General features: G+C 36.1%; 1 protein-coding gene across 1 annotated transcript in view; it reads right to left on the bottom strand.

Annotated features, from left to right (window-relative positions):
* LOC126822341 (B-cell lymphoma/leukemia 11A) overlaps positions 1–24,852 on the bottom strand; it is a 78,930-nt gene extending 54,078 nt beyond the window's left edge. The window contains exon 1 of the mRNA XM_050551182.2: positions 23,989–24,852. Within this exon, the coding sequence (XP_050407139.1) occupies positions 23,989–24,040 (52 nt within the window). The 5' untranslated portion in view covers positions 24,041–24,852. The remainder of the gene's footprint in view (positions 1–23,988) is intronic.
* Positions 24,853–26,409: the final 1,557 nt, after the last annotated feature.

Genomic DNA, 26,409 nt, shown 5'->3' with positions numbered 1-26,409 from the left:
AATAATGGGCAAAATCTATTTCTAGCAAAACAAAATTTATAGTAATATATCAAATTTTGTAGTTTACATTTTTTTTATTTTTTAATGGTCGACAAATCTATATGTACATAATTTAATCCTTGGCATAAAAATTGAAGCGGACAGTTTTTGGTTCAAATAACGACAAAATCTATTTCTAACAAAACAAAATTGAATTTAATAGATCAAAATTGTATTTTACATTTTATATTTTTTTAATGTTCAACAAATTTTATGTGTAAATAATTCAATCCTTTGCATAAAAATTGAAACGGATAGTTTTTGGTTCAAATAACCGACAAAATCAATTTCTAACAAAAATTTTTTTTTTTTTTTTCTAACTGGTCGACAATTGAAGAGGACAGTTTTTGGTTCAAATAACAGAGAAAACATATTTTGAACAAAATAAACTCTATGTAAAATTTAATGTAATAGATCAAATTTGTATTTGTTTTTTCTTCTAACTGGTCGACAAATGCCTGTGCACATAATTTAATCCTTTGTATAAAAACTTTTTTCTCTGTTGGACAACTCGTGGAAAAGTAAACTGAAGTCAAACGAATGTAAACTAACTTTGAACAACTAAAAACGAGACAGGCATGGGCGTTCAAAAGTGCACTATACACACAGGGAGTAAAGTTACGCAAATTGACCCCAAAATAAACTTTTTAACCCACAAACCATGTAGATGTAAGGATGGTCGGTTGGATATGCATTAAAACAAGATATTTGAATACTGAGTCAAGCCTATTATCGGCTCTGTTTGTGCAATTAATGTCGTTTTTTTTTACATTATCCAAACATAGCACCTTCATATTAGATTGTGGATATTATGTTAACAAATACAAAAATATCAATATTTTGAAATATGATACTTAATTTGGATCAAATATTGAAAGGTACTCAGCCACGGAAGCTTGTACGTGATGAGGAACAGGGTCACTAAACCCATCTCGTGGGTTTTTGACCGAGATTTTCTCCCACTGATAAAGACACCTACGTGCAAGAGATTTATTGAAATAAAATTGAACCATATGTTAGTCCCAATAATCTAGTTTGTATTGAGTGGGCGTTACCATCTCATCTCTCTGTAAGTAGCCAATATATACTAAAGATAGAAGTTCTAGTTGTGTGTATTGTCGTCTTCCTATATTATTCATCACTCAGGGTCATTGAGTAATTGAGTCAACTGGCATGGTTACAATTCCCCAGTTCAATGTGACAAGGAGTAGGGATCCTGTCCAATTTTCTCTCTCTAACTTGGAGATAGTTTATGGACTGGGCTTGTTATTATGTACTAGGCTTCAATCTTTCCATGGGCCAAGATGTATGTCAGATTGTTCCAATGTAACTCTGTACTTGTAATTTGGATGGAATAAAAAAAAGAAATATATCCATACATGTACATGTACATATTTTCTCTTAAGTGGTTTATAACTTAATTTGTTCAGAAAGTTGACTAATAAAGATATGTGTAAAATATGCCAATGTCATGTACAGATATAAATATTGTATTATCATAATATAACACAATCAATACAGGTATACATTAACTGATTAGTATTTCTTAAACTAGGACAGGTGTATGAAGTCGCCCGGTGGAGAGGGGGGGGGTCCAATGGCCTAACATGTGCACTTTAGATCATAAGGTCTGTCATTGAGTCAAGTGGTGTGGTTTCCATTCCCTGGTTGTACGTGACAACGAGTAGGGTTGCCTACCTCTCTTCCCCATACCCCCACCACACCAATTGACTGAATGACATCACTGGTAAATATGATAAGCCCTACCATAAAGTACAATTTATATTTAGAGAGAAAGAGACCACTCAGCACTTCCCGCTCCCCTCCAGCCAATCAGTCAACACTAGTAAATATGACTTAAACACCAGCCCTATATAATAAGACAACACACATTTATAAATAGACAGAGAGAGAGAGAGAAGACCAATACACCCCTCGCCACCTCCTTCCCTTCTCCCCCCCACCCCCCAACCTCTCAGCAAGTCAGTCAACACTACTATGACTATAACAAGCCCCATATAATAACACATATATATATATATATAGAGAGAGTCCCCCCCTCCCCAACACCCCCACCCCCCACCCCCCTACCTCTCTGCAAGTCAGTCAACACTACTACCTGTAACACAAACCCTGTATAATAACACAACACATATTTATATAGATCTACCTGGCCAGGTACATGAATTGTTATATATTGGATTATTAAAAGGTAATAAACTATAGAGTTGATGAAAGAACACGACTATATACTTGGTATTAATCAATATTTCTCTATACAATACCTGATTCTACCTGAATAGAACTTGGTCAGTCTGACCAACATAGGCCAACTGACCTCATTATATCTACCTATTGATCCAGGTGTGTTCAGGTAATCAACAACCGACTAATCCAATCAAATATAATTAATATTTATCTAGGTAGGTAATTGTAACAATCTACCTAGAAGTACAGGTACATTGAAAGCCTCCATATGTGGAGAAGGGCTACTTGGTGTTCCAGACTTACACGGGATTGCTGGGTTTTGTCCCCCGCCCGTATTACTGCACCACTGACAAGGGGGAAGCACGCCAGAAGATCCCAATGATATTTCTTGGACAACACAGGGATCAAACATGGGACCTCCAGGCTAGCGAGCCAGCGTCTTACCCACTTAGCCACGTGATAATTTTATTTACATTGACTCCATTCAACCATGTATGTGTCATGTATGGGGCAGGGTCTGAGGGTGTACGTACCAATTAGGTGACAACTAGGGATCGAATACGGGACCTCCAAGTTAACAGGCCAATCACTGAGCCACTGGGTAATTTTAGTCACATGGATTCCATTTAACCACAGATACTGACATATGTCATGCATGGGGCAGGGTGTACGTACAAACTAGGTGACAACACAGGGATCAAATATGGAACCTCCAATTTAGCAGGCCAATGTCCTACTCACTGGGTAATTTTATTTACATGAACTCTATTCAACCACAGATAATGACATGTGTCATGCATGTGGCAGGGTGTACGTACCAACTAGGTAACATGTATGATAAGATTTGTTTAATATATGCAGATAAAAAATTTCTTATGCACTTTATGAATGTGAATAAAGCCTGATGACGTGAATTGTCAAGACTTTTGCACATAAAATTTCATTTGAGATTACAGAGAATGCACAAGTGGACTCGTATCTATTCACAGGTGAAATGAAATGAAATTGGATTTAACGCCCTACTATTCTGCTCCGACTGGGCTAATGAAGTCGGGCTTACGTCATACAGTGTGCTATGAGCGAAATTTTGCCCAGAGAGAGGTACTATGGCCTACACTTATATCGAACTCCAACTGCCAAGGGATCTTTTACGTGCATACAAATGTGTACACAGGACCTCGTTTTTTTGTCCTATCCGAACGAATAGCTCTCCTTGTTAAGCCCTAGTAAGCGAAGCGGACACAATCAGTTTCCCCCGGTACGAATTGTTTAGTTTTATTTCTTTAATAACCTATAACGCAGCCAGCGGTCAATGTTTTAGTTATAAATCTAACACAACATCGTCCATTTATAGTGCTCTAATGTCATCCCATAATAAGCCTATAAATCTAATTATAAAAAGTATATTTATGTCAGGAGAAAGTTGGTCAAACTGACCGATATGGACTACGTGACCTGATGATATATTTATATCTATATAATATATGATATTGACTGCCTTAAGGTAACTACCTACATCACTTGGCCATAATAAAACCTAATACGATATTGACTGCCTTAAGGTAACTAACTACCTAAATGAATTGGCCTTAATAGAACCTCGTTAATTGGTGTACCTGTACTCCATTGATACACGAGGGGTTGAATGGCCGAATGTATAGCACATGTGTGTTGTATCACATGCGTGTTGTATCGTAAGGTCTGTCATTGAGTCAACTGGCGTGGTTTCGATTCCCCGGTTGTATGTGACAAGGAGTAGGGTCGTCTGTCCAACCTCGTAGGTTTTCTCTGGGTCCTCCGGTTTACTCCCACTGCTAAAGACCCCTACGTGCCAGCGAATTATTGAAATAAAATAGAGCCATGTGCTAGTCCTGAAATGACCTAGTTTGTGTCGAGGGGACGTTAAACCCCATTTCTCACTCTCTCTGATACCTGGTCAGGTAGATTGTTAATGTAAGGTAATTTAATTACTAATCAATAAAATGCTATATACTTCATTAAAGTCCTCTTGTTGGGTCGACTAATGTGGACTGTAGAACATCTGACTTCACTACAGCTCTGTTGTTCGGGCCCAACAGATATATACCTTGTTTGAGTCGACTGCAGGACGTCTGACTTTACAATAGCACTACTGTTAGGATCCACTATCCTAGACTTAACTTATAGTTAGGTCCTAGACAGACTAACAGTGAAACCCCAGACTGACTTAGTCAGGCCTTAGACTGACTTACAGTGAGCTACTAAACTAGTTTACAGTGAGGTCCTAGACTACCTTACATTCAGGTCCTAAACTAGCTTACAGTCAGGTCCTAAACTAGCTTACAGTAAAGTCCTAAACTAGCTTACAGTTAGGTCCTAAACTAGCTTACAATCAGGTCCTAAACCAGCTTACAGTCAGGTCCTAAACTAGCTTACAGTCAGGTCCTAAACTAGCTTACATTCAGGTCCTAAACTAGCTTACAGTCAGGTCCTAAACTAGCTTACAGTCAGGTCCTAAACTAGCTTACAGTTAGGTCCTAAACTGGCTTACAGTCAGGTCCTAAACTGGCTTACAGTCAGGTCCTAAACTAGCTTACAGTCAGGTCCCAATAGACAGTCATCAGTACCATTACAATTAAAATAGTTTTTTGTACTGTCCATAATTAATCTCTTCCTCGTCTATTCTCTATTTTTATTGTCCGTTCCATCACTATTGACAGCAGTAAGTCGGTTTCAGTTATAAATAAATATACTCGGTCAGGTAACATAATATATAAAACAATGTCTACTATTCCTCAGGTAATAACCTACATTGGTCAGGTGATAAAAGCTATATATATATATATATATATATACACACTGGTGTCACGCAGGTATGCTAATCACAATGACCACAGGTTCAACAAGCCTGCAGTTACCGTATGTTTTGTGGCCAAGAAATTGATAAATGACCGTGTCAAATGGACTTATTATTTATTATTAAATAAGTGACATCGAATTTTGCGCCTCCCTTCTTGGTCTCGAATTCAGAATGTGTAAGGAAGCGGAAGGATGGAGTTATCATAGTAGTCGATATCCATTTTGTACCTTTTTTGGATTGCTCTCTAGGGGTTTTGTACAGATTGGACAGGTGATCTTACTCCTCATTGTCAAACATGGGATCAAAACCATGTCACTTGATGCAACGTCAGATCTTATGCTCTAAAGCACATGTTCGAAAACTTGACCACCTAAACCCCCAAAATTATACAGGAAGACAAACATACACACAACTAGAGCTTCAGCACATGTTTGAAGCCTTGACCACCTAAACCCCCAAAATCATACAGGAAGACAAACATACACACAACTAGAGCGTCTATGTTCAGTATAAATGAAATAAAATGCTCCGAATGAGCTAATAAAGATGGGCATATGCCATGCAGTGTGCTATGAGGGAAAAGTTTGCAGTCTTTTCTTTTCCGTATCTCTCTTCATCTATTTGTGTATATTCAGCAATGCAGACTAAAAAAAAAATGTTTTCTTGTGTTAACAGTTTTAAGTATGTTTTTGTTGATTTTTTACCTACAGTATGTTGAACTGTGAATATAAAATAAATTGAAATGGGTTTTAACTCCTGCTGTTTTGCTCTGACTGGGCTAATGAAGACAGGCATACTCCATACAGTGTGCTATGAGGGAAATTTAAGCCGGACAGTGGCACTACGGCCTACTCTTATATCGAATTCCAACTGCCAAGGGATCTTTTAAGTCCACGCTAATGTGTACAAGGGACCTCAGGTTTTTCGTACTATCCGAATGACTAGACAGCTTCTCTCTCTATGTTCAGTATATATTAGTTTGTTTAAGAGAGAGCGAAGGAGTGTTTATTAATATGTAGGAGTTATTATATTATTGATGTGGGAATGATGCCAGGAGTCGAGATGTAAGATTATAAAATAATTATACCTGACCTATATAAATGTATTATATTATTAACCTATTTACACAAATAGCACACTAAAAGATGGGGGGGGGGAAAGGTTCTCATACATCCAATCTGATTAAAATACAAATCTATATTTCGTTTCGTTTTTTTTTATACTACCGATGGCCTCTACTACATGAAGATCTGACCAGTTTTACTGAAAGGTTACGTCAGGGTTCGTACGAGCGGCTTTGAACCCTATGACATCAGATATTGATTAATCAATCAGCGTTGATGTGTCTAGTGGTTTACCCACAGTTCTGTGCATCGCCGTAACAGATGGTTTCATTGGCTAATCCCTCACGCCATCCAGAACGCTGTTTATATAACAACTCTTCCAGATCCTAGTGTAATAATGACAAGTAAAATGAAACGAAATAGGATCTGTGTTTGAATCAGATTGCCATACATCATTATTAAAGTAGAGAAACAGCACCTCACCATATGGTGGCAGCCAGCATGTTACCAAACATTGCTATTAGAGAGAGAGAGAGAGAGAGAGAGAGAGAGAGAGAGTTTTAATGGTTTTAAGTCCAATCAACACAAACTAGGTCATTTCGGGACCAACATATGGTTAAATTTTATTTCAATAAATCGCCTGCTGGTAGCGGTCTTTAGCAGTGGGAGGAAACCGGAGAAAACCTACAAGGTTGGACAGGCGACCCTACTCCTGGTCACGTACAAGCAGGGAATCGAAACCATGCCACTTGACTCAATGACAGACCTTATGATCTAAAGTACATGCTTTAAACCATTCAGTCCCCCCCCCCCCCAACCACACACCCCTTGTACAAAAATAATCAAATATGTCAGAGTTTGAATTAAATAGTAGACTGCCAAGGTTTTTTTTGCTATACCATCAAAATGTTTTAAAAATCGTTTCCAGATACAATTACACCAAAAAATTTCTTATAATTTCTTCTCACTTGGTTTTGAAATTTGTTATGTTTTCAAACATCCGGCACCGTTTCCACAAACTTTTCAAATTTTTTCTCCCGACTACGCATTGGACATAGTGTCGATGAAAAAAGAAAACTTAAAGCTTTTAAAAACTAACAGCTTTCAACTTATTCCCCCTTCGTACATTCTTCAATTATTAACAGCTTAGTGACTTAAACAATAAAATAGCTTCACTACATCCTTAGATTTATTTTTCGGTACCGGTACTTTACTCAGAAGTCTAAAACAATTGTGTATTCAACACACTGCAAGGGCGATTAAGAGAAGCCAGAAGCTAAACGCCTCAACAACTGGACCAAATCACCGCTTGCCCAACACCAGATTTTTTTTTTTTATGAGCATAATTCTACTAGGTCACGCATATGGCTGCCAGATTTTTTTTTTCTCCAGCCAAAAAATAATTATTTTTGAAAATTTGATACTTATTATCCTTTCGTTCTAAGCTAGAAAAGACCCTAAATCCATCACCGAGTGCTGTAACCATCCCAACAGTTATGTGGAATTCATATTTTTGGCGAGGCTTTGCTTGTGATTTACGTGTCAGAGAACAGCAAGTAGAAACACTAAGTATCTGCCATGTCTTAATGTTTTAAACTTTTTCTTTTCAGCAAAAATATAAATCTGTAAGGAGAGAGCAGGGAAGGGTGGGGTGGGGGATCAAGTAGAAACAACTAACACAAATAAGTAAAGAATGGATTAAGTACCCAATGTCTCTATCTAAATGTCAAAAACTTTTTCTTTTACCTCCAAGAAAGATAAATCTAAGAGAGAGAGAGAGAAAGAGAGAGAGAGAGAGAGAGAGAGAGAGAGAGAGAGAAAGAGAGAAAGAGAGTTTAACAACCACTGGACACAAACTAGGTCATTTCGGGACTAACATATGGTTCAACTTTATTTCAATAATTTGTTTGCACGTAGGGGGTCTTTAGCAGTGGGAGGAAACCGAAGGACCTGAAGAAACACCACGAGTTTGGACAGGCTACCCTACTCCTTGTCACGTACAACCGGGATTTCGAAACCACGCCAGTTGACTCAATGACAGACCTTACAATACAGCGTGCACATACTATCCATTCGGCCATCCAACCCCCCCTCCAAACAATTTAGAAATGTGAACCCAGATTTAAACATGCATTATGCAAGAGCAAAATCTGCTTATTACAAGTCTTTCTTTAGGCCTGAAATGTTATCTAAATTATCAATTGGACATTAATTAACTTATCCAGACCATAATAAACTCTCGATGTCAAGGCTTGCCTTCGATGTTGGCTGGATTAGATTCCTATGTGCCGCTAACGGCCATTGATAATTAAATCAGAAAAAGTGGATAATCAAGACTATGCTGTTTATATTAATGATTTTAGTAATGATGACCGAGGCTATGCAAAAATTTCACCCGCTTCTTTCTCGGCTCATAGTGGATCAATTTGAATGAAATTTTCAGCAAATTACCTTTACACTATCTAGTTTTTAACTATTATAGCGAGAACTGCCATCTCTTTATCTTATCTCCCATAATGTATCTTTAAACCAATTAATTAAAAACTACAAAAGATTCTCCTTCATAATTTCACATTTTTTCTTGGAGAATTTTATCTTTAACAAACTTAAAACACCATTAATAAATTATCAACCCATGTCTAACTTTTTAGATACCAATAATATATTTACAGTCCGACATGGTTTCTCCTTGTCAGTGGTGCAAGACGGAGGGCCTGACAAGGACAGCTGTCTAGTCATTTGAATGGGACAAAAAAAACAGGTCCCATGTACACATTGGCATACACGTTAAAGATCTCTTGGCAGTTGGAATTCGATTTAAGAGTAGGCCATAGTGCCACTGCCTGAGCAAAATTCCTTCATGGCACACTAACGAGTATGCCCATCTTCATTAGCCCAGTCGGAGCAGAATAGTAGAACGTTAAAATTCATTTCGTTCCATTTCACTCATAGCACACTGTATGGCGTATGCCCGCCTTCATTAGCCCAGTCGGAGCAAAACAGTAGGATGTTAAAACCCATTTCATTTCATTTTATTTTATATTCACAAGTTCAACATACTGTAGGTAAAAAAATCAACAAAAACATACTTAAAACTGTTAACACAAGAAAAAAAACATTTCTAGTCCGCTTTGCTGAATATACACAAATAGATGAAGAGAGATACAGATATCGGTAAAAAAAAGAAAAATGCATAAAATTTTAATGGGTCACCATGGTGACATAAACTCCCAGTTGCATAACAACTAATGTCGTATCTATGGACTAATCAAACATGGATACCATCATACAAAGACACACCCCTGAATACAGACATGGACCGTTTATTATACAGTCCATCAAGGTCAACAAGGTTGCTCGACAACATATTTGAAAGAGACACAAAGGAAATTTTAAGTTTTTTTTTTTTTTTTGAAACTTTTCAAAAGGGACGGCTGCCCAAGCAGGCTATTAAGTAAACTGAGCAGGACAAATTGTAGCCCTTTCAAAATAAAATTTAAACCCCTTTGAATTATCTTCAGGCAGCCATGACAAGATGTCTAATCTTTACTGGCTAATCCATCTATTACCGAGACTTCAAGATTAACGTCATTTTCTTTAATCTGACTACCAAGAACGTTAACTAATGTAATCGCCAATTCTTGGATTGTTCAGCTCAGATTCTGTCTAATCTCTCAAAGAAATCTCTTTTCTTTGTCTTTGATTTTAAATCAAGTAAATCAGTATTTTGTTCATAATATTTTCTTAAGAACTTACATGATTGATTTTTTATTTATTTTTAGGTCTTATTCGTTTTTAAATCAACATGTTTCTAAAATTATTAAAAAGAATAAATATTTTTTAGCTGTTTTACAATAATAAAAATAGACACTACAACTTACAAGATTCTTTTTTTTTTTTTTAGGTCTTATTCTTTTTTTAATTTAACATTTTTCGAAAATTATTTAAAAGAATAAATATTTTTAGTTGTTTTATAATAACAGAGAGAGAGAGAGACAGAGAGAGAGAGAGAGAGAGAAAGAGAGAGAGAGAGAGATGGGTTTAACGCTCGACACAGACTAGATCATTTTGGGACTACTGTAGTTGCTTGAAATCGTTGAGGGAATATTTTTCGATTTTTTAATTCTAAATATTTCATAAATGATTTTTTTCTTCCATAAAAATGTGTTATAGTTCATTGTTCAAATAATAATTATTCTTTTTGATTTCTAAATATTAATTATTCTCTTTGATTTTTTTTTTTATTCTAAATATTTCAAATTTGAAAACACTCGACACTTTCTTAGGGTCTTCATATAAAATCTAAAGCAAATCGTGGCAACTTTATTTCTGGGCATCGTTAAAATACGTCAAATTCGTATTGTGTTATCTATCCTGCGTACTTTGTAGTTTTTTGTGGCGGGGAATACAAAAAGCCTGAGAAAAAGACAATATTTCTAAGTGAATTGTATCTAACTTTGAGCCAATTTGAGTCAGTTATCTGTTGATTCTAAACTGCTAAGCATTGAACAAGTTTCGACAAAGTAAACAAATGTCTGCAAAACAAAGACTGACGTAAAATACTCAAAAGATTATCTACTAAAAAGGTGTCATTACCTAATTCAATCAATCAGAATCCAGGTAAATTCCCGTTAAATTGATTGAGAAGAAGCAAGAGAACAATTTGACAGTTGGGAGGAAAATAAACAGAATAAAATCCGATCGATGCGAAGGAGGAATTCAGGCTTCACTCAAAGCGATAATCTTACGTCCACGACCATAACACATAAGAACAAGGAAGGACGGGGTTTTCTTCCCCTCCCCAGACATAACCGTCATTTATGTTTATACAAGGCCGATTGGTCAGTCATAATGTTGTTGTAAAATCAACACAGTCTTTATTTGCCGCTCGGTGAGTTGTTTAAAATGTTGGCGGAGAATTATTTCGGGTCTGTGTGATACGTGATTACGACAGACAGGCGACTGGAGATTTACACTGTCCACTCGTTGATCAAACAAACAAAGTATTTAGCCATTGATATGGACGAGGAAAAAACACATACAGGGCTTCAACTTCAAAATTTTTAATGTCGGTCATTTTTGATAATGCTCGGAAACTACTTAAGTCTTTGATAGGAACCAGGAAAACAGCACATGAGAGAGAGAGAGAGAGAGGGGGGAGAGAGAAATGAAATGAAATGGGGTTTAAGACCTACTGTTCTGCTCCGAACTGGGCTTATGAAGAGGGCTAATGAAGACGGGGGGGGGGGGGGGGGGGGAGAGAGAGAGAGAGAAATGAGGTTTAACGTCCACTCGACACAAACTAGGTCATTTCGGGACTAACATATAGTTCAATTTTATTTCCATAATTCTCTTGCGCGTAGGGGTCTTTAGCAGTGGGAGGAAACCAGAGGACCCAGAGAAAATCCTCGAGGTTGGACAGGCGACCATATTACTTGTCACATACCAACTGGGAATCAAAACCACGCCAGGTGACTCAATGACAGACCTTATGATACAAACAACACATATGGTTATTGTTTAAAGGTCCAAGCGATATAGTCAATTGGAACAATTCATATTGGTAAATTGAAATGAAATGAAATGGGGTTTAACGTCCTACTATTCTGCTCTGACTGGGCTAATGAAGACGGCCATACACACTATGCAGTGCCATACGAGGGAAATTTTTGCCCAGACAGCAGCGCTGCGGCCTACTCTTATATCGAATTCCAACTGCTAAGGGTTCTTTTAGGTGCACACCAATGTGGACACAGAACCTCAGTTTTTCATCCCTGTTGTGAATATAATGAATAAAATGTCCCCTAAAGTGAATGGTGACAACCGTTATTTCTAGGATATAGTGAATAAACTGTCCCCTAAAGTGAATGGCGAAAATAGTTTCTAAATTTATTTCTAGGATATAGTGAATAAACTGTCCCCTAAAGTGAATGGCAACAATGGTTTCTAAATTTATTTTGTAGAATATAATAAACAAACTCTAATCAATTCTTGCACCTAAGCGTAACATAATAGATTGTCCATGCCGATCTTCCATGCAAGGCTAATACTAATAGAACACAGGGTGACGAGACAGGCACGTAGATGGCACAGTGTTGGCTCGATACTTGACAATATTATATCGGCAGTCAATTACATACGCACAGAGAGACGCAAGGAGAGAAACAAGAGCTAGAAATACAATACCAGTTGCCAGACAATTAAAACGGAAAATTTCAAAAGAAAAATCAATAAGAGTATTTTTTTTTTAAATCCAATTTATACAGCGTGAGATATGTTATCTTGTGTTATCGAGATCCACCTATTCTGTTTCCCCGACTCGATTTTTTTTTTTTTTATTATTATTTTCCGTGACATATAGTTTCTAGTTCTACAATATACAATACTGATTATTCACAATTATTTTGTTTCGTTATTGAATTTTGAAATATATCCTAGTATTGTTATTGGTTATTGTCTTGTCGGCGTCAAATGGTCGTTAGCAAAGTGAGTTATATATTCCATTTTAATTTGGACAAATGACTCCATCATTACGAATAACAGACTTTCACATCTAATTTTAATGAAAGATCATGTTAACGTTTCATTGATTAGTATAAAAAAAATTTAAACATGAAATGAAGTGAAATTAAATGTGATTTAACGTCCTACTGTTCTGGTCCGACTTAGCTAATGAAGACAGGCATACGCCATACAGTGTGCTATGAGGAAATTTTGCCCATTCAACACAATCTAGTTTACATTGGGACTAAAATGATATATTTTTATTAACAGAAATGAAATGAAGTTGAACGTTCTACTGGGTTTAAGTCCACTTGTCACAAACTAGGTCATTTCGGGACTAACACATGGTTCAATTTTATTTCAATAATTTGTTTGCTGTGCGTAGGGGTCTTTACCAGTGGGAGGAAACCGGAAGACCCAGAGAAAACTCACGAGGTTGCCTACTATACTGCGTCAACAGCGATAACGAAGACTGGGTGTGGTTACGAAGATTGGATGTGGTTACAAAGACTGGGTGTGGTTACGAAGACTGGATGTGGTTATAGAAATGAAATGAAATGGGGTTTAACATCCTATTGTTCTGCTCCGACTGGGATAATGAAGACTACGGGGTATTTGAAAGGGATTCAAAATACAGCAAGAGCTAAATCTGTCTATTGCAGGTTTTTCTTTAGGCCTGAAATGTTATCAAAATTATTAATTAGACATTAATTAACTTATCCAGACCATAATAAACTCTAGATGGCATCGCTTGCCTGCGATCTTTAATGGATTGTGAGCCGATTTACTGCATTTTCCTTCACGAGTTAACAATTAAGTGGATAATCGAGACTATGCTGTTTATCGTACTGACTTCAATAATGATGATCAAGGCTAGACGGAAATTTCAATCACTTAATTCTCGGTTCATAATCACTTAATTCTCGGTTCATAGTAGATCCATTTGAATGAAATTTTCAGCAAATTGCCTTTACATTATCTAGTTTTTAACTATTATACTGAGAACTGCCAACTCGTTATCAAATCTCCCATAATGTATCTTTAAATGCCAATCAGCATAAAATAGTTTATTATTTAATTTCTTGAAGTCCGATCAATATTTTTATCTTAAAATATCACTGGGTTTCCATTTCAATTTCAGCTGAAGATGAATGAATATATAAATATCATTCAGAGACTGTGAGGTCTCCCCGGTCATTACGTGGAGGTGACAGGTTAATTTTCAATAACCACTGTTTCATTATAGGTTTTTTTAGGTAAGTCTGGGATTCTATTCCCTCGTCCCCCACCCCTAATCAACTTCTTTACACTTCTTTGGCAAAAACAATACATTTGAGAGGTGGGATGGGTGGGGGATTTTAAAACATTTAAAAATTCAGGCTCAATATGTCAAAAATCATCCAATAAATGAAATGAAATGGGGTTTAATATCCTACATTTTTGTTCGAACAGAGTTAATGAAGTGTGCTATGTGGGGGATTTTGCCTGAACAGCGGCATTTCCACCTACGTGGGGGATTACGTTCCCTGCATTGGTCGAAAAAGTTCATCCAGATTTTCCGGCGTAATTTCCCCTTGTCAGTGATGCAGGACGGAGGGCCTGACAAGGACAGCTGTCTAGTTGTTCGGTTGGGACGAAAAACCGAGGTCCCGTGTACACATTGGCGTGCACATAAAAGATCCCTTGGCAGTTGGAATTCGATATAAGAGTAGGCAAAATTTCCCTTATAGCACACTGTATGGCGTATGCCCGTCTTCATTAGCCCAGTTTAGGACAAGAACAGTAGGACGTTAAACCCCATTTCATTTCCAACTGCTAAGGGTTCTTTAACGAGCAATCTGTACATTGTATATTGTTTTAAATACTTTTGTATATTACTAAAATTATATTACGAATAGCACTGTACACCATCCCGTTTTTTTCTTTTGTTGTTCTTGGGAGCCATGGTGGATAAGTGGGTAAGATGCTGGCTCGCATTAACTGAGAAAGTTTATCAAGATTTAGCGACATGGTTTCCCCTTAGTTGTCAGTGGTGCAGAATGGAGGGCCTGACAAGGACAGCTGTCTAGTCATTGGCGTGCACGTAAAAGATCCCTTGAAAGTTGGAATTTCTCTCTCTTTCTCAATTTTTTTCACTATTCTTGACTTAATAATATATCTCATATATATAAGCAGTAACGCTACTGCAGAATGCTGCGTGTCTAAACTGGACAGTCAGACACATCGATAATAACCTACACGTATAACAAACGCAGTCAAGAAGAAAGAGCTGGCTAATTATTGACAAGCAGTTTATTTATTGCACTTCTCGTCGTATTCTCCACGTTATTTTTTTATCTTTATGATGTGCATGTTTTCATCGACGCTCAATCATCTAGATTTTCTTCCGCTCGAATTGTCATTACCAAATTATGTTATCTTCTCAACATCGCAAATCTTGATGGTATTGATGGAACGCGTTGTCTTACTGGATAGAAGACTTTCCAGACTGTGGTTAATATTTTTAACTTGTAGTATTCCAATTTAACCGTTGAATATTGGTGGGTTCCGATGAAAAACTTTATTATTTACATAATGAGAGAAATGAAATGAAATGGGGTTTAACGTCCTACTGTTCTACTCCTAAACTGGGCTAATGAAGACGGGCATAAGCCATACAGTGTGCTGTGAGGGAAATTTTGCCCGGGCAGCGGCGCTACGACCTACTCTTACATCGAATTCCAAATGTACACGGGACCTTGGTTTTTCGTCCCATCTGTCCTTGTCAGAGAGAAAGGCAGAGAGAGAGAGAGAGGGGGGGTTAACATTCACTCGACACAAACTAGGTCATTTCAGGACTAACATATGGTTCAATTTTATTTCAATAATTCAGTACAAATTCCATTCATTCATTCATTCTTGATGTTTCATTTCTCCATCTTGTATGGTACTTTGATAGCTCTTTAGTGAAAGAAAACAATCTTATGGCTGCCATTCCTGGGTTTTAAGGTCAGGTATGATATGAATACGAATATTGGTTAGTAGCAACCGAACCATGACCGGATGCTTAGACATGACTTCTTTAAACATCATTATTCCTTTTTCATTTCCGTTATTATGTCATTAAAATAAAATAATTTCCCTGACAATACAACACAATTTATCAAAATAAAAAGTTAGTGTTGACAGTTTATAATGCAGCTTGTTATTAATAATAGTATTGATTGTTGAATAGCCTATGAATAAATTCACCATTTTAATATATTACTGTATAGAGGAGGGGGGAGGGTGGATGGCCGAATGGTTGGCATGTGCACGCTGTATCATAAGGTCTGTCATTGAGTCAACTGGCATGGTCTTGATTCCCCGTGACATGAGTAGGGTGGCCTGTCCAACCTGATGGGTTTTTTCTAGGTCCTCCGGTTTTCTCTCACTGCTAAAGACCCCTACGCGGTAGTGAATTATTAAAATAAAATTGAACCATGTGTTAGTCTCGAAATGACCTAGTTTGTGTCGAGTGGACGTTAAACCCTTCAATAATAGTCTCCATACAAACATTCCAGTCTATAGCACCTTAAATTGTTGTACTGAGAGAGAGAGAGAGAGACAGAGAGAGAGAGAGAGAGAGACAGAGAGAGAGAGAGTTTAACAAACACTGGACACAAACTAGGCTATTTAGGCCGGTTCCTTGTCACATACTAGTGGGGGTGGGGGGTGGGGGAAATGTTTGAGTGAGTATGTCTATTCTTCCCATTCAATCTAGCCTATCCCAAGTACAGCAAACATGACAGCCCTTCGTTTAATCTGAGGTCTTCCCTAAAACTTTGGACAGTGATTTAAGGTTAATTGGACATCATAAAATTGTGAGTCATGACGCAACGTTATATAAACATATATATTTGGTCCAATTTGGAGCTCTGTTTAAAGCGTAATGATATTGTTAATTGGTTGTTAATCGGACATAATTTGGAACAGAAATTTGCTTCCATTACAGCAGTGTTAAGTGGGATTAGGTATAATCAAACGAAACACTGCGAGGAGAATGTCAAAGACTGCACTAATCAAAGACAAATATTTTCATTCATAAACTGTGCCAAACGGAAACGTGGTTTCTCATTACAAGGAAGTAATTGGGTGTGAACATGGCAACTACTTCATAACATTTCCATTTTAATTGATTTATTTGTATGCATTTCAAAAAAAAAATAATAGATACAGATAATATTCATGGCTGGACTTGAGAAAACTAACGCTACAATAAGGGTTATAGCGGGTCGGACTGTGGCATATGACATTAAAGAGAACGAAAAAAAAGTTATTAATGACTCAACTTCAAGAAAGCAGGAACGTATTAGTTTCAAGGAAAGATGGATCCTTTTCTTTCCTTCCTTGTTGAAGACAGTGAAGTTTTAAATATATTTGACATTGTCAAGAGCTCTTCTTATGTGATGGTGGGGAGTTGGCAGGAGTCTCATAAGCTGAATAGCCCAGGGCCTATCTTCATCTTAACGCAGCACCAGTTTAGGCCTAGTACACCATCTTTTTCTGATTATTAATTTTTCTACTTTTTAAAAATTAATAAATCATGCCACATCTGTTTTCTTTTTGGTAGAAAGAAATATTGAACAATGTTTTCAATTACCTACCATCAGCCATCAACAAATAATGGCTAATTTTAAACAAAGGGGGAAGAAGCTAAGTCCTAACCACTAAAAGTATTATGTCAGAAATAAAATGGCTAAACCTGCCTTGTTTTAAATGATAAATAACATATCAAGTTTAAACTGAGACAAAAATAATTGAAAGGCATGTTCTGGGTAATATCAATAGATCCACTCACCAGTTCAGAGAAAGGGGTGTTGAAACATAACACCCTGTCAATCAAGACAGATAGTGGGAGGGGCTTAGTGGAAAGTGGGAGGAGCTGTACAGTTCTTTATGGGGGAGAAGCGACACAATGCTGATATTTAGAATAAACACATCAATCAGGGGGTGATAAGCCTACTTTAAACTAATCAAGTCTTAATTAATCATCACCTTATGGAGTAGTTTATGGTATTATATGGTAAAGGAATCCCCCAATGGAGGTGTTTTACTTTTGTTTGTCTACTTGTCATTAGTAATAAATTGTTTTTAATTTTAACCCTTTAACTGTCGAATTGTTTCAGGGGGGTTTCAACTAGGAAAAATATTTAGTTAAGAATATATCCGGTAACTCTTTAAATTTAAGAATAAATCATACAAAAGTATATATTTTTGGAAAGATCTTGAATTCCTCTATTCAATGGTATAAAATATTTAACATCTTTTTGTCATAACCGTCCGGTAGGATTTATTTCTAAACTCATGAGCATGCAAAACGTTCCATATAGATGTCTAACATTTAAAGGGTTAATGTAAGATGAATTTTCTCCTGCTTTTGTGTTGCTGGTTTTCTGTTTAGTAAAGAAAAGTAGGACCTTAACCCTAATTCATTTTATTTTCTTTTTACAGCAGAAAAGTGGGACCTAAACCTCTATTTTATTCCATTTTCTTTGTATTTAGAGCAGAAAGATAGGACATGAAAATTGATTTCATTTTTTCTATTTAATTGACTCTGTTTATTTAGAATAATACCAACATATCTAAAATAGATCTAAAATCTAAAAAAACAAAACAAATTCAACTAAGAATATGTCACTAGTATCTCTCTCCCTTATCGAGGTAAATTTTTTATTTATATATTTGGTTATATTAAGGCTACATTGATCTGATTTTCTGTTTTTCAGAATCTTGATAAATAACTAGCCATTTAAATCATGTGAAAGATGTTCTATTTAAAAACTTAAAACTTAAAACATTTGAAACTAAATGCTCTTGAATAGTATAACCAAGCATGGTACTTTTATTTATTTAAATAAAGGTTTTTTTTCAGAAGAGACAAGGGGGTTGGATGGCCATGTTGTATCATAAGGTCTGTCATTGAGTCAAGTGGCCTGGTTTCGATTCCCCAGTTGTACGTGACAAGGAGTAGGGTTGCCTGTCCAACCTTGTGGGTTTTCTCTGGGTCTTCCGGTTTCCTCCCACTGCTAAAGACCCCTACACGCAAGCAAATTATAGAAATAAAATTAAACCATATGTTAGTCTCAAAATGACCTGGTTTGTCTAGAGTGGAGGTAAAACACTCTCTCTCTCTCTCTCTCTCTCTCTCTCTCAACCCCCCAGAAGAAACAAGAAGTAATTTTTTTACATGTGTTCCTGAGGAACAGAAAATCAGACTGCCGTGGCCTAAGTGCAGAGGAATCGTACCACACATAAACAAACAGAAACAAAGGAGACCAACTATTAATCAATATATATATATACATATACATATATATATATCTGATAATATTAACACAACCTTAAAAGCTGTACTACTTTGATTCAGGAAAACAATGAAAAGATAGAAGATATGCTGACATAAACTAATTTCAACACTGGTTTAATAACATTTTAAAGCACTTTTTCGCTCTTCTAGGAGCTCAGTCAGAAATAATGTCATATATACATGCTAGTCTAAAGCAGTGGTTCTCAACCTTTTTTTGCCAACGGCACACCATGGAACACATAAAAAAAAATAGCGGCACACTTGGCTAAATATATATTTGAATTTTGTAAAATAAAAACATGGTAAGTCAGACGGAATACAACCGTAGACAGAGACTAGTCATAGAAACAATACAACTGTAGATAGAGACAAGTCATAGACACACAAAATGACTCAAACTAAATGAAGAAAAACATAGATATGAACTGATCAGTAGACACCAGTGAATATCCATTTGGGATCACATGGTTTTTAACATTTTCTTAGTGTGCCGTTCAAAATTTCGCGGCACACTGGTTGAGAATCACTGGTCTAAAGAAATAAGCAGGTATTGATTAATTGTATTCTATAGAATTGTGACCTCACTGACCTGTGTATGTTAGTTAAATAGGCATTATATGCTTCTATAGATTAGAATACACAATAGATAACATATACACATATACAGTATACATAGGATAATAACTCCATATAAATACGCAATAATACACAATACACAAGGGATAATTCACATTGTATTACATTGTATTATATATATAATACACATGGGATGCTAAATAAATATATATTACAATGAATGAAATCAAGTTTAACATCCTACTTTTCTGCTCCAGTCGGGCTGATGAAGATGTACATACACCAGGCAGTGTATTCTGTGAATTCTTTCTTAATTTATTTTCTAAATGTCAGAATTATTTTCAAATGAAATAAATCATATTCTCAACGTTAATTATTTTCATAACTACTGGCCCTTTTTCTGAATAGGTAGAATTTTGCCCTGGCAGCATCTACACTGAATTCTCCATTGTAAACTGATTAAGTGTCATTTTTGAAATAAAGGAAATGTGTTCAGAGCAGCATCCTTACTGGTATCACCATATGACAACTGCCCAAGTGTCTTTCAAAATGAGCTCAACTCAAACAATGTTTTACAACAGCAAATATCCCCAGCTAAAAAGAAAAATATGGCCCCTGTCACCTTTATTTACTATGGGCACAAAACCTGCTTAAAAATCATAACTGGTGAATTTAATCCTTTCACTAATCTTTTAATAGCCAATGTAAATATTCTGGTCGCTAAATATAACTGGTGTATTCGTGGACGTCGTCGGTGTGTAATTGAGTGATAGTTGTCCAAGCTACCTGTTCCTTTATGAAGCATTCTGCCCACAGAGAACTACTTACTTCGAGAATAGGATCTCTGATCTATTAAGACAGCCTATTAACATGATTTTATAAGAAAATCAGACTAGTTTACTTTAATGCCCCAAAAAATGAATTTTAAAATTTCAGGTAAGAGAGAGAGAGAGAAAGAAATGGGGTTTAACATCCACTCAACACAAACTAGGTTATTTCGGGACTAACAGAAATGGGTAAAACGTCCACTTGACACAGACTAGGTCATTACGGGACTAACAATGACAGACCTTATGATATAGCGCGCATGAGCTAACCATTCGGCCATCCAACCCCCCAGGTAAGAAAGACTATACAAAACACAATTTCATCCAAATATTGAAGTTGGTACTACTTGCCTCGTAGTTAGGCAACTGTCACAAGACATTGCCAGGCCTAATCTGTCTGATCCCTGGCACAGATTACATGGATATCATTGCTTTAAATGATATATGTATATATCCAACTGGGCTAATGTAGACGGGCATACGCCATACAGTGTGCTATGAGGGAAATTTTACCCAGACAGCGACAATATGGCCTACTCTTATATCGAATTCTAACTGCCAAGGGATCTTTTACGTGCATGCCAATGAATACGGGGGACGTTGGTTTTTCATACCATCCAAAAGACTAGACAGTTGTCCTTGTCAGGCGTTCCATCCTGCACCACTGACAACCAGAAAATCACCCCTAAGGACATTAACCTCTAACATTTCATCAAACTGATCAAATATCATTTCTGAAAATCAAATTTAAAAAAAAAATGGACTTCTGACAACCAACCAGTAATCTCCAGGTGATCTCAAAAGTAATTTTCCAAAACATCCAAAAAGTGTGATAGTCGCTTTAAAATAATTATTATTTGCCGTCTGGGTGACATATATCATTATTAACCTTACAACATAACACATGGCCAGGTCATGCAATTATAATATATGTCCATTTCGTGAGTCAGGCGATTACCACTTTCCGAAGTAACACTTGCAAATTGAATAAAAAAAACAAAGCTGCATTTTGCAGGCATTTCTTGTGTAATCCGATATACACTCAGTCTTTCATTTATCTATTTCAAAAAAAACACCAGTCTAATCTATCAAATGTCACACGAGTCAGATCTTTCCTTGGTCATTTGTCAGCGAGAGAAAAAAAAAAATGTGTGCGTCTTATTAACACCGAGAGGAGTTACTCTGGTGTGTAGCAGCAATGTAATATGTTTTATGTCTACTGTATGTTGTTTTTTTTATTTCTTATTTTTTTATCTGTAATTTAACAGGCTTAATGTTACTGTATGTAAGCCATCGTGGTCTCGAGTAGATACACAATTTATAAGAGTTCAAATTTTAAATTGTAGTGTCTTAACAAGACAGATGGGGTCTTTATTTTTTGGCAAAGAATTAATTTCAAGGAAATGGAAGGAAAAATGAGGTTAAATTCCAATCGAAAATGATGATCATATAGTTGGGGTTTTTTAGCAGTGGGAGAGAGAGAGATAGAGGCAGGGGAGAGATGTGTGGGGTGTGGGGAGAGAGAGAGAGAGAGTGGGCAGAGAGAGAGGGACAGGGAGGGAGAGAGAGGTGGGGAGAGAGAGGCGGGGGGAGAGAGGGGGAGATTTACTGTCTAACTGACACAAACTACATGTATGTAATTTTGGGACTAACATATGGTACAATTTTATTTCATTTTAATAATTCAAGTAGGGGTCTTTAGCAAATTCATCAAAATTCTGGGGTAAAATTAAAAAAAGTTGATTATATTTGTGTTGGATCCAATTTGAATCGGCCTACCTAACTGCCTTCATTAGAATAAATATAGACTCTAATTGATTCACTGTATCAAATTTCACTTGAAAAATAAGAATGAAGTACATGTATTTATATGATTTGCAAAATTCATTCAAATCAATAATTGAGTTGGCCTCATTTTTATAAAATTCATTCAAATAATTTATTAAGTTGGCCTAAAAATAGAATAAGTATAAAACCAATAAGCAAACAATTTTTTAAAAAATGTGAGACTCATCTATGCAGTGATTCATAATGCACAAGGGCATTAATTTTGGACAGGACCAGGAAATAGCCAAATTAATTTCTACAAGCAAATTCTCATAAAAGCATTATCTTGTCTGAATGACAATTCATCTCAAAATAAATCTCAACCCACCTCCATTTAACAAAAACAATTAAAACCCAAAATAGTTGGAGACATGTTCCCCTCCTAAAAAATGTACCCCACAAATAATACCTACATTGTTTCAAAATTTAGTTTTTTGGTAGAGGAGTATAAAGGGTTATTTTGAGTGTTACAATGTAATAAATAATAGAACATGATTATATTCTAATATCTTTGTTTCAACTGTGGTATATGTGTATTTACTGTGGTATATTAGTGTGGGGTATATAGCATATTGCACAGTTATTCTCATGTATAATTCATATTGCACAATTATTATTATGTATAACTCATATTTCAAATACAATATGTCAACTAAAAATTATATAAATATGTTAAAAAAAAAATCATTTTGAAAGAAATCATTAATTTTAGAGACCACAAAAAAAGAGTATTGTTTTCACCAGACAAGAAAAAAGACCACAATTTTTTTTTTTTTAAATATAAAAAAAAACAAAAGTAGCAGACATAACAACCAACAATTAATAATTTCAAATATAAATTTAAAAAATAACAAGAACTCAAAGATTTTTAAGCTAAGATTTTTCTCTCAGTCTCTTAATTTGTTTGAGGAACGATTTTTTGATTGACAGTCAAAAACCGTACACATGAACCTAACATGTAATCACGTGTTCTGATTCTCTTTGCGAGTGCCGAGTGGTATATATCCTCTCGTCATACTGGGAATTTATTCACCAAGATTATTCTCACAGAATTTCAAATTCTTATAATAATATCCGACAAAACGTTGCCGATTGATTAATTATTAATTAATGACGTCTGCAGTTATTAATAACGCGAGTTATTCACACTTTATTTTGATACCTTGAATAAGGACAATATTTACTATTTGTCAATCGGTGTTTTTCATCTGACAGGGGACGGACTGACTCTTAATCTGCACTTCGTCTAAATACTACCGGGTTATTTTAAAACAGAAATATGCCTGAATAACGAAATTTATAGGATGTGAGCCTTAAACGATTACTTACTCCATGCAGGAATATTAATAATCTCTACTTCTGCTTTTTTTTCATTACGTAACAGCCGGTTTATCGGGGTTTTCGCGTGAGAAGGCGACTGGCGAAGAGATTACGAAGTCGTAATAATATATGCAGTGGGATATATTTAGCTGCGAGTAAGGTGAGGGCTATTTCAAGACCTCGGCCCCAAAAAATATATATTCCTCCCTTATCCATTTATTCAACAATTATTACCTTTAATGTTATTTTATAAGAGTTACCGAACTTGAAATAATATTATAATATTCAATAACGAGTTACTATAGTATAAACAAAACAAGCCGTATTCATACCTTGCCTGACCAGGGTGGAATGGACCTGACTGGGGTATATACAGAGCACGCGCGTCTCGTGTGAATAAATGGCAGTGTTATAACGTGAAAATTAATCGGTAATATTATTGAGAATTGTACTCACAAGAATCTATTGTTTTCCGTTGCTGTGGTCTGCCCTGCTTGCGCCGTGACATCGTTCCGGCCTGAACATTAATATCTCAATACTTGTGTCCGTCTTACATCTGGACAAAGAGCAACAAATATGGCGGACCTCTCTTGAATCATGGGAAAGTAATAAAGTCTACACCTGCTTCTTCGTTTTTTCCTGTCTCACTTTTTTCTGTCTGTTAATTTAGTTATCACATATGATATGAGCAGTTAACGGTCATCTAAGGTCAACCCACTGACCGGCCCCGCTCCTGCCTATTAGCCGTGATTGACCAGTGTCCGTGCGCCGCGCGTTATAAATAGAACACAGTCAGGCGATTACGATCTGTAACGCACACTCTGTAAATCCATTGACCACACTCTTCGTAATAATATATAACATAACAAACACTTGAATCAAAAATCAAACATTACAAAACAAAAACAGTCAGGAAGTATGAACTAATAAGTAATATTATCCTTTATATTTCAAAAAAAAGTTAACAAAACTGGTAAATAGAGCGTTTGTCCGTGCCCCCTTCCTGTTGTAGTTCACACGTTATGAAGCTTTACGCCTAAGTCCAACAATCTTGAACCATTCGGTTTATATGTAATAAATATGTACATTAAAAAAACCCTGGCGCGAAGTGTTGGGTAGTCTGTCGTGTAACGGCCTCAATACTGCGGTCAACCGATGCGTACTGCCCTATAATGCGTTCTACAGTTAAGTGACCTCGTCGGCAGACCGGGCAAGTCTATTTCTACCGGGGGTGAGAGGTTGAGTAAGTCGTGGACAACGTTATATCATGATTACGTCTATACACATGTTGTCTGGTTGGAGGTTGTTTGTTGATCTCCCGACTCGAGCCACATTACTTGTATAGATTATTCATGTTACTCGCCTGTACAAGAAGTATACGGGTCGTCGCTTTATATATCTGCTCGGCTCTCCTAGTCAACTATAGGTAAATAGCCTTATATATTGCACGGTGAATGGCCAACAGTGTAGGTAATATTAGGCAACATGCATCAATGGGTCTACTATTTCAGCCTTAGGGCACACGGTTCGTGTTGTACTGTCTCGTTCGACAGGACATTACGGCGATTATACGTAACCCACCATAACACCACTGCCCACTAACCTACTGTCCCGATAAGGTCATCGCTTGACCCCTATCGGGTTAATGTCAATAAAGTGACCCCCTGTGATGTAGGCCGGTATGGCTTATCATAGTGCAGTAGTCATCGGACTTAATGTATGCATGTATGTATGCCTGCTTGGCCTACTTAATATAGGCGATAACATTGACACGAGAAGCTCATTAGTGTACGGGTCGTAGAAAGGGACAACAATGATGGCAAAACACTCTAAATAATTATCAAAAAATCACTGAATTATTTAATTCACACATAAACAAAGGTAGATAATAAATGCAGTTTTAAATTTCGCCATTATCTCGTGTTAAGAAGATGATCACGCAACAAAAAGAGTTCTAACATCGCATGTGGGCGGAGCTCAGTTTACATATACATACGGCGTGAAGAGACTTCGGCTTCATTCTTCTTGCAGAAGTCGGGGGAATCAAGACAAGCTGAAGTGCCAAACGATAACCATAGATTGTCTGAGTAGACCTTGAATGCACATACTTGGGTTATTACGACAAGTTGGGTCTCGAGCAGAATGTTTTTATCTGTAGTGGGTGCATTTTAACAACTTGAAGAACCATCTTTAAAAGTTTTATAAATTAAATGATAGCCTACAGGCTGGCCTCTAAATCACTAAAATTGAGTAGATTCTTTTGCGCAGAGAAAGAGTTGAAAGGATTTGCACAGTATTGGGGGAATTTGATTATAATGAGTTGTTTTGGTTTTAAGGTTTTTATTTTGTAATATATAGATATTTTTTATTTTTTTTATTTTTTATTCTTTCTTTGGTGTCTGGGTACTTTCGTCTATTCGTGTAATATTAGGCCTACATTTAAAAATAGAAAACGGGCATTTTATTTTACACACAAACATCTTGTCAGAGTTCTTTATTTATTTTTATTTTAATTCATCAACAAATATTTTAATCGAATTAAATACGTCATTCATTCATTCTTACACATATTCATTCATTCTTACATATATTCATTCATTCATTCACCCATCTATCCATCTTGTCGGAGTTCTTTATTTTTTATAATTTATCAAAAAATATTTTAAGCGAATTATATGTCATTCATTCATTCATTCTTACATATATTCATTCATTCATCCATCTATCCATCCATTTTATCGAAGTTCTTTATTTTTTATAATTTATCAAAAAATATTTTTAACGAATTAGATGTCATTCATTCATTCATTCACCCATTCATTGATTGAATCATTCATTCATTTATTCATTCATCCATTCATTTATCCATTCTTACAT

This window comes from Patella vulgata, chromosome 5 (assembly GCF_932274485.2).
Source record: "Patella vulgata chromosome 5, xgPatVulg1.2, whole genome shotgun sequence".
Lineage (NCBI taxonomy): Eukaryota > Metazoa > Mollusca > Gastropoda > Patellidae > Patella > Patella vulgata.
The sequence above is the reverse complement of the archived record's forward strand: the minus strand, read 5'-3'. Positions and strand labels throughout refer to the sequence as shown.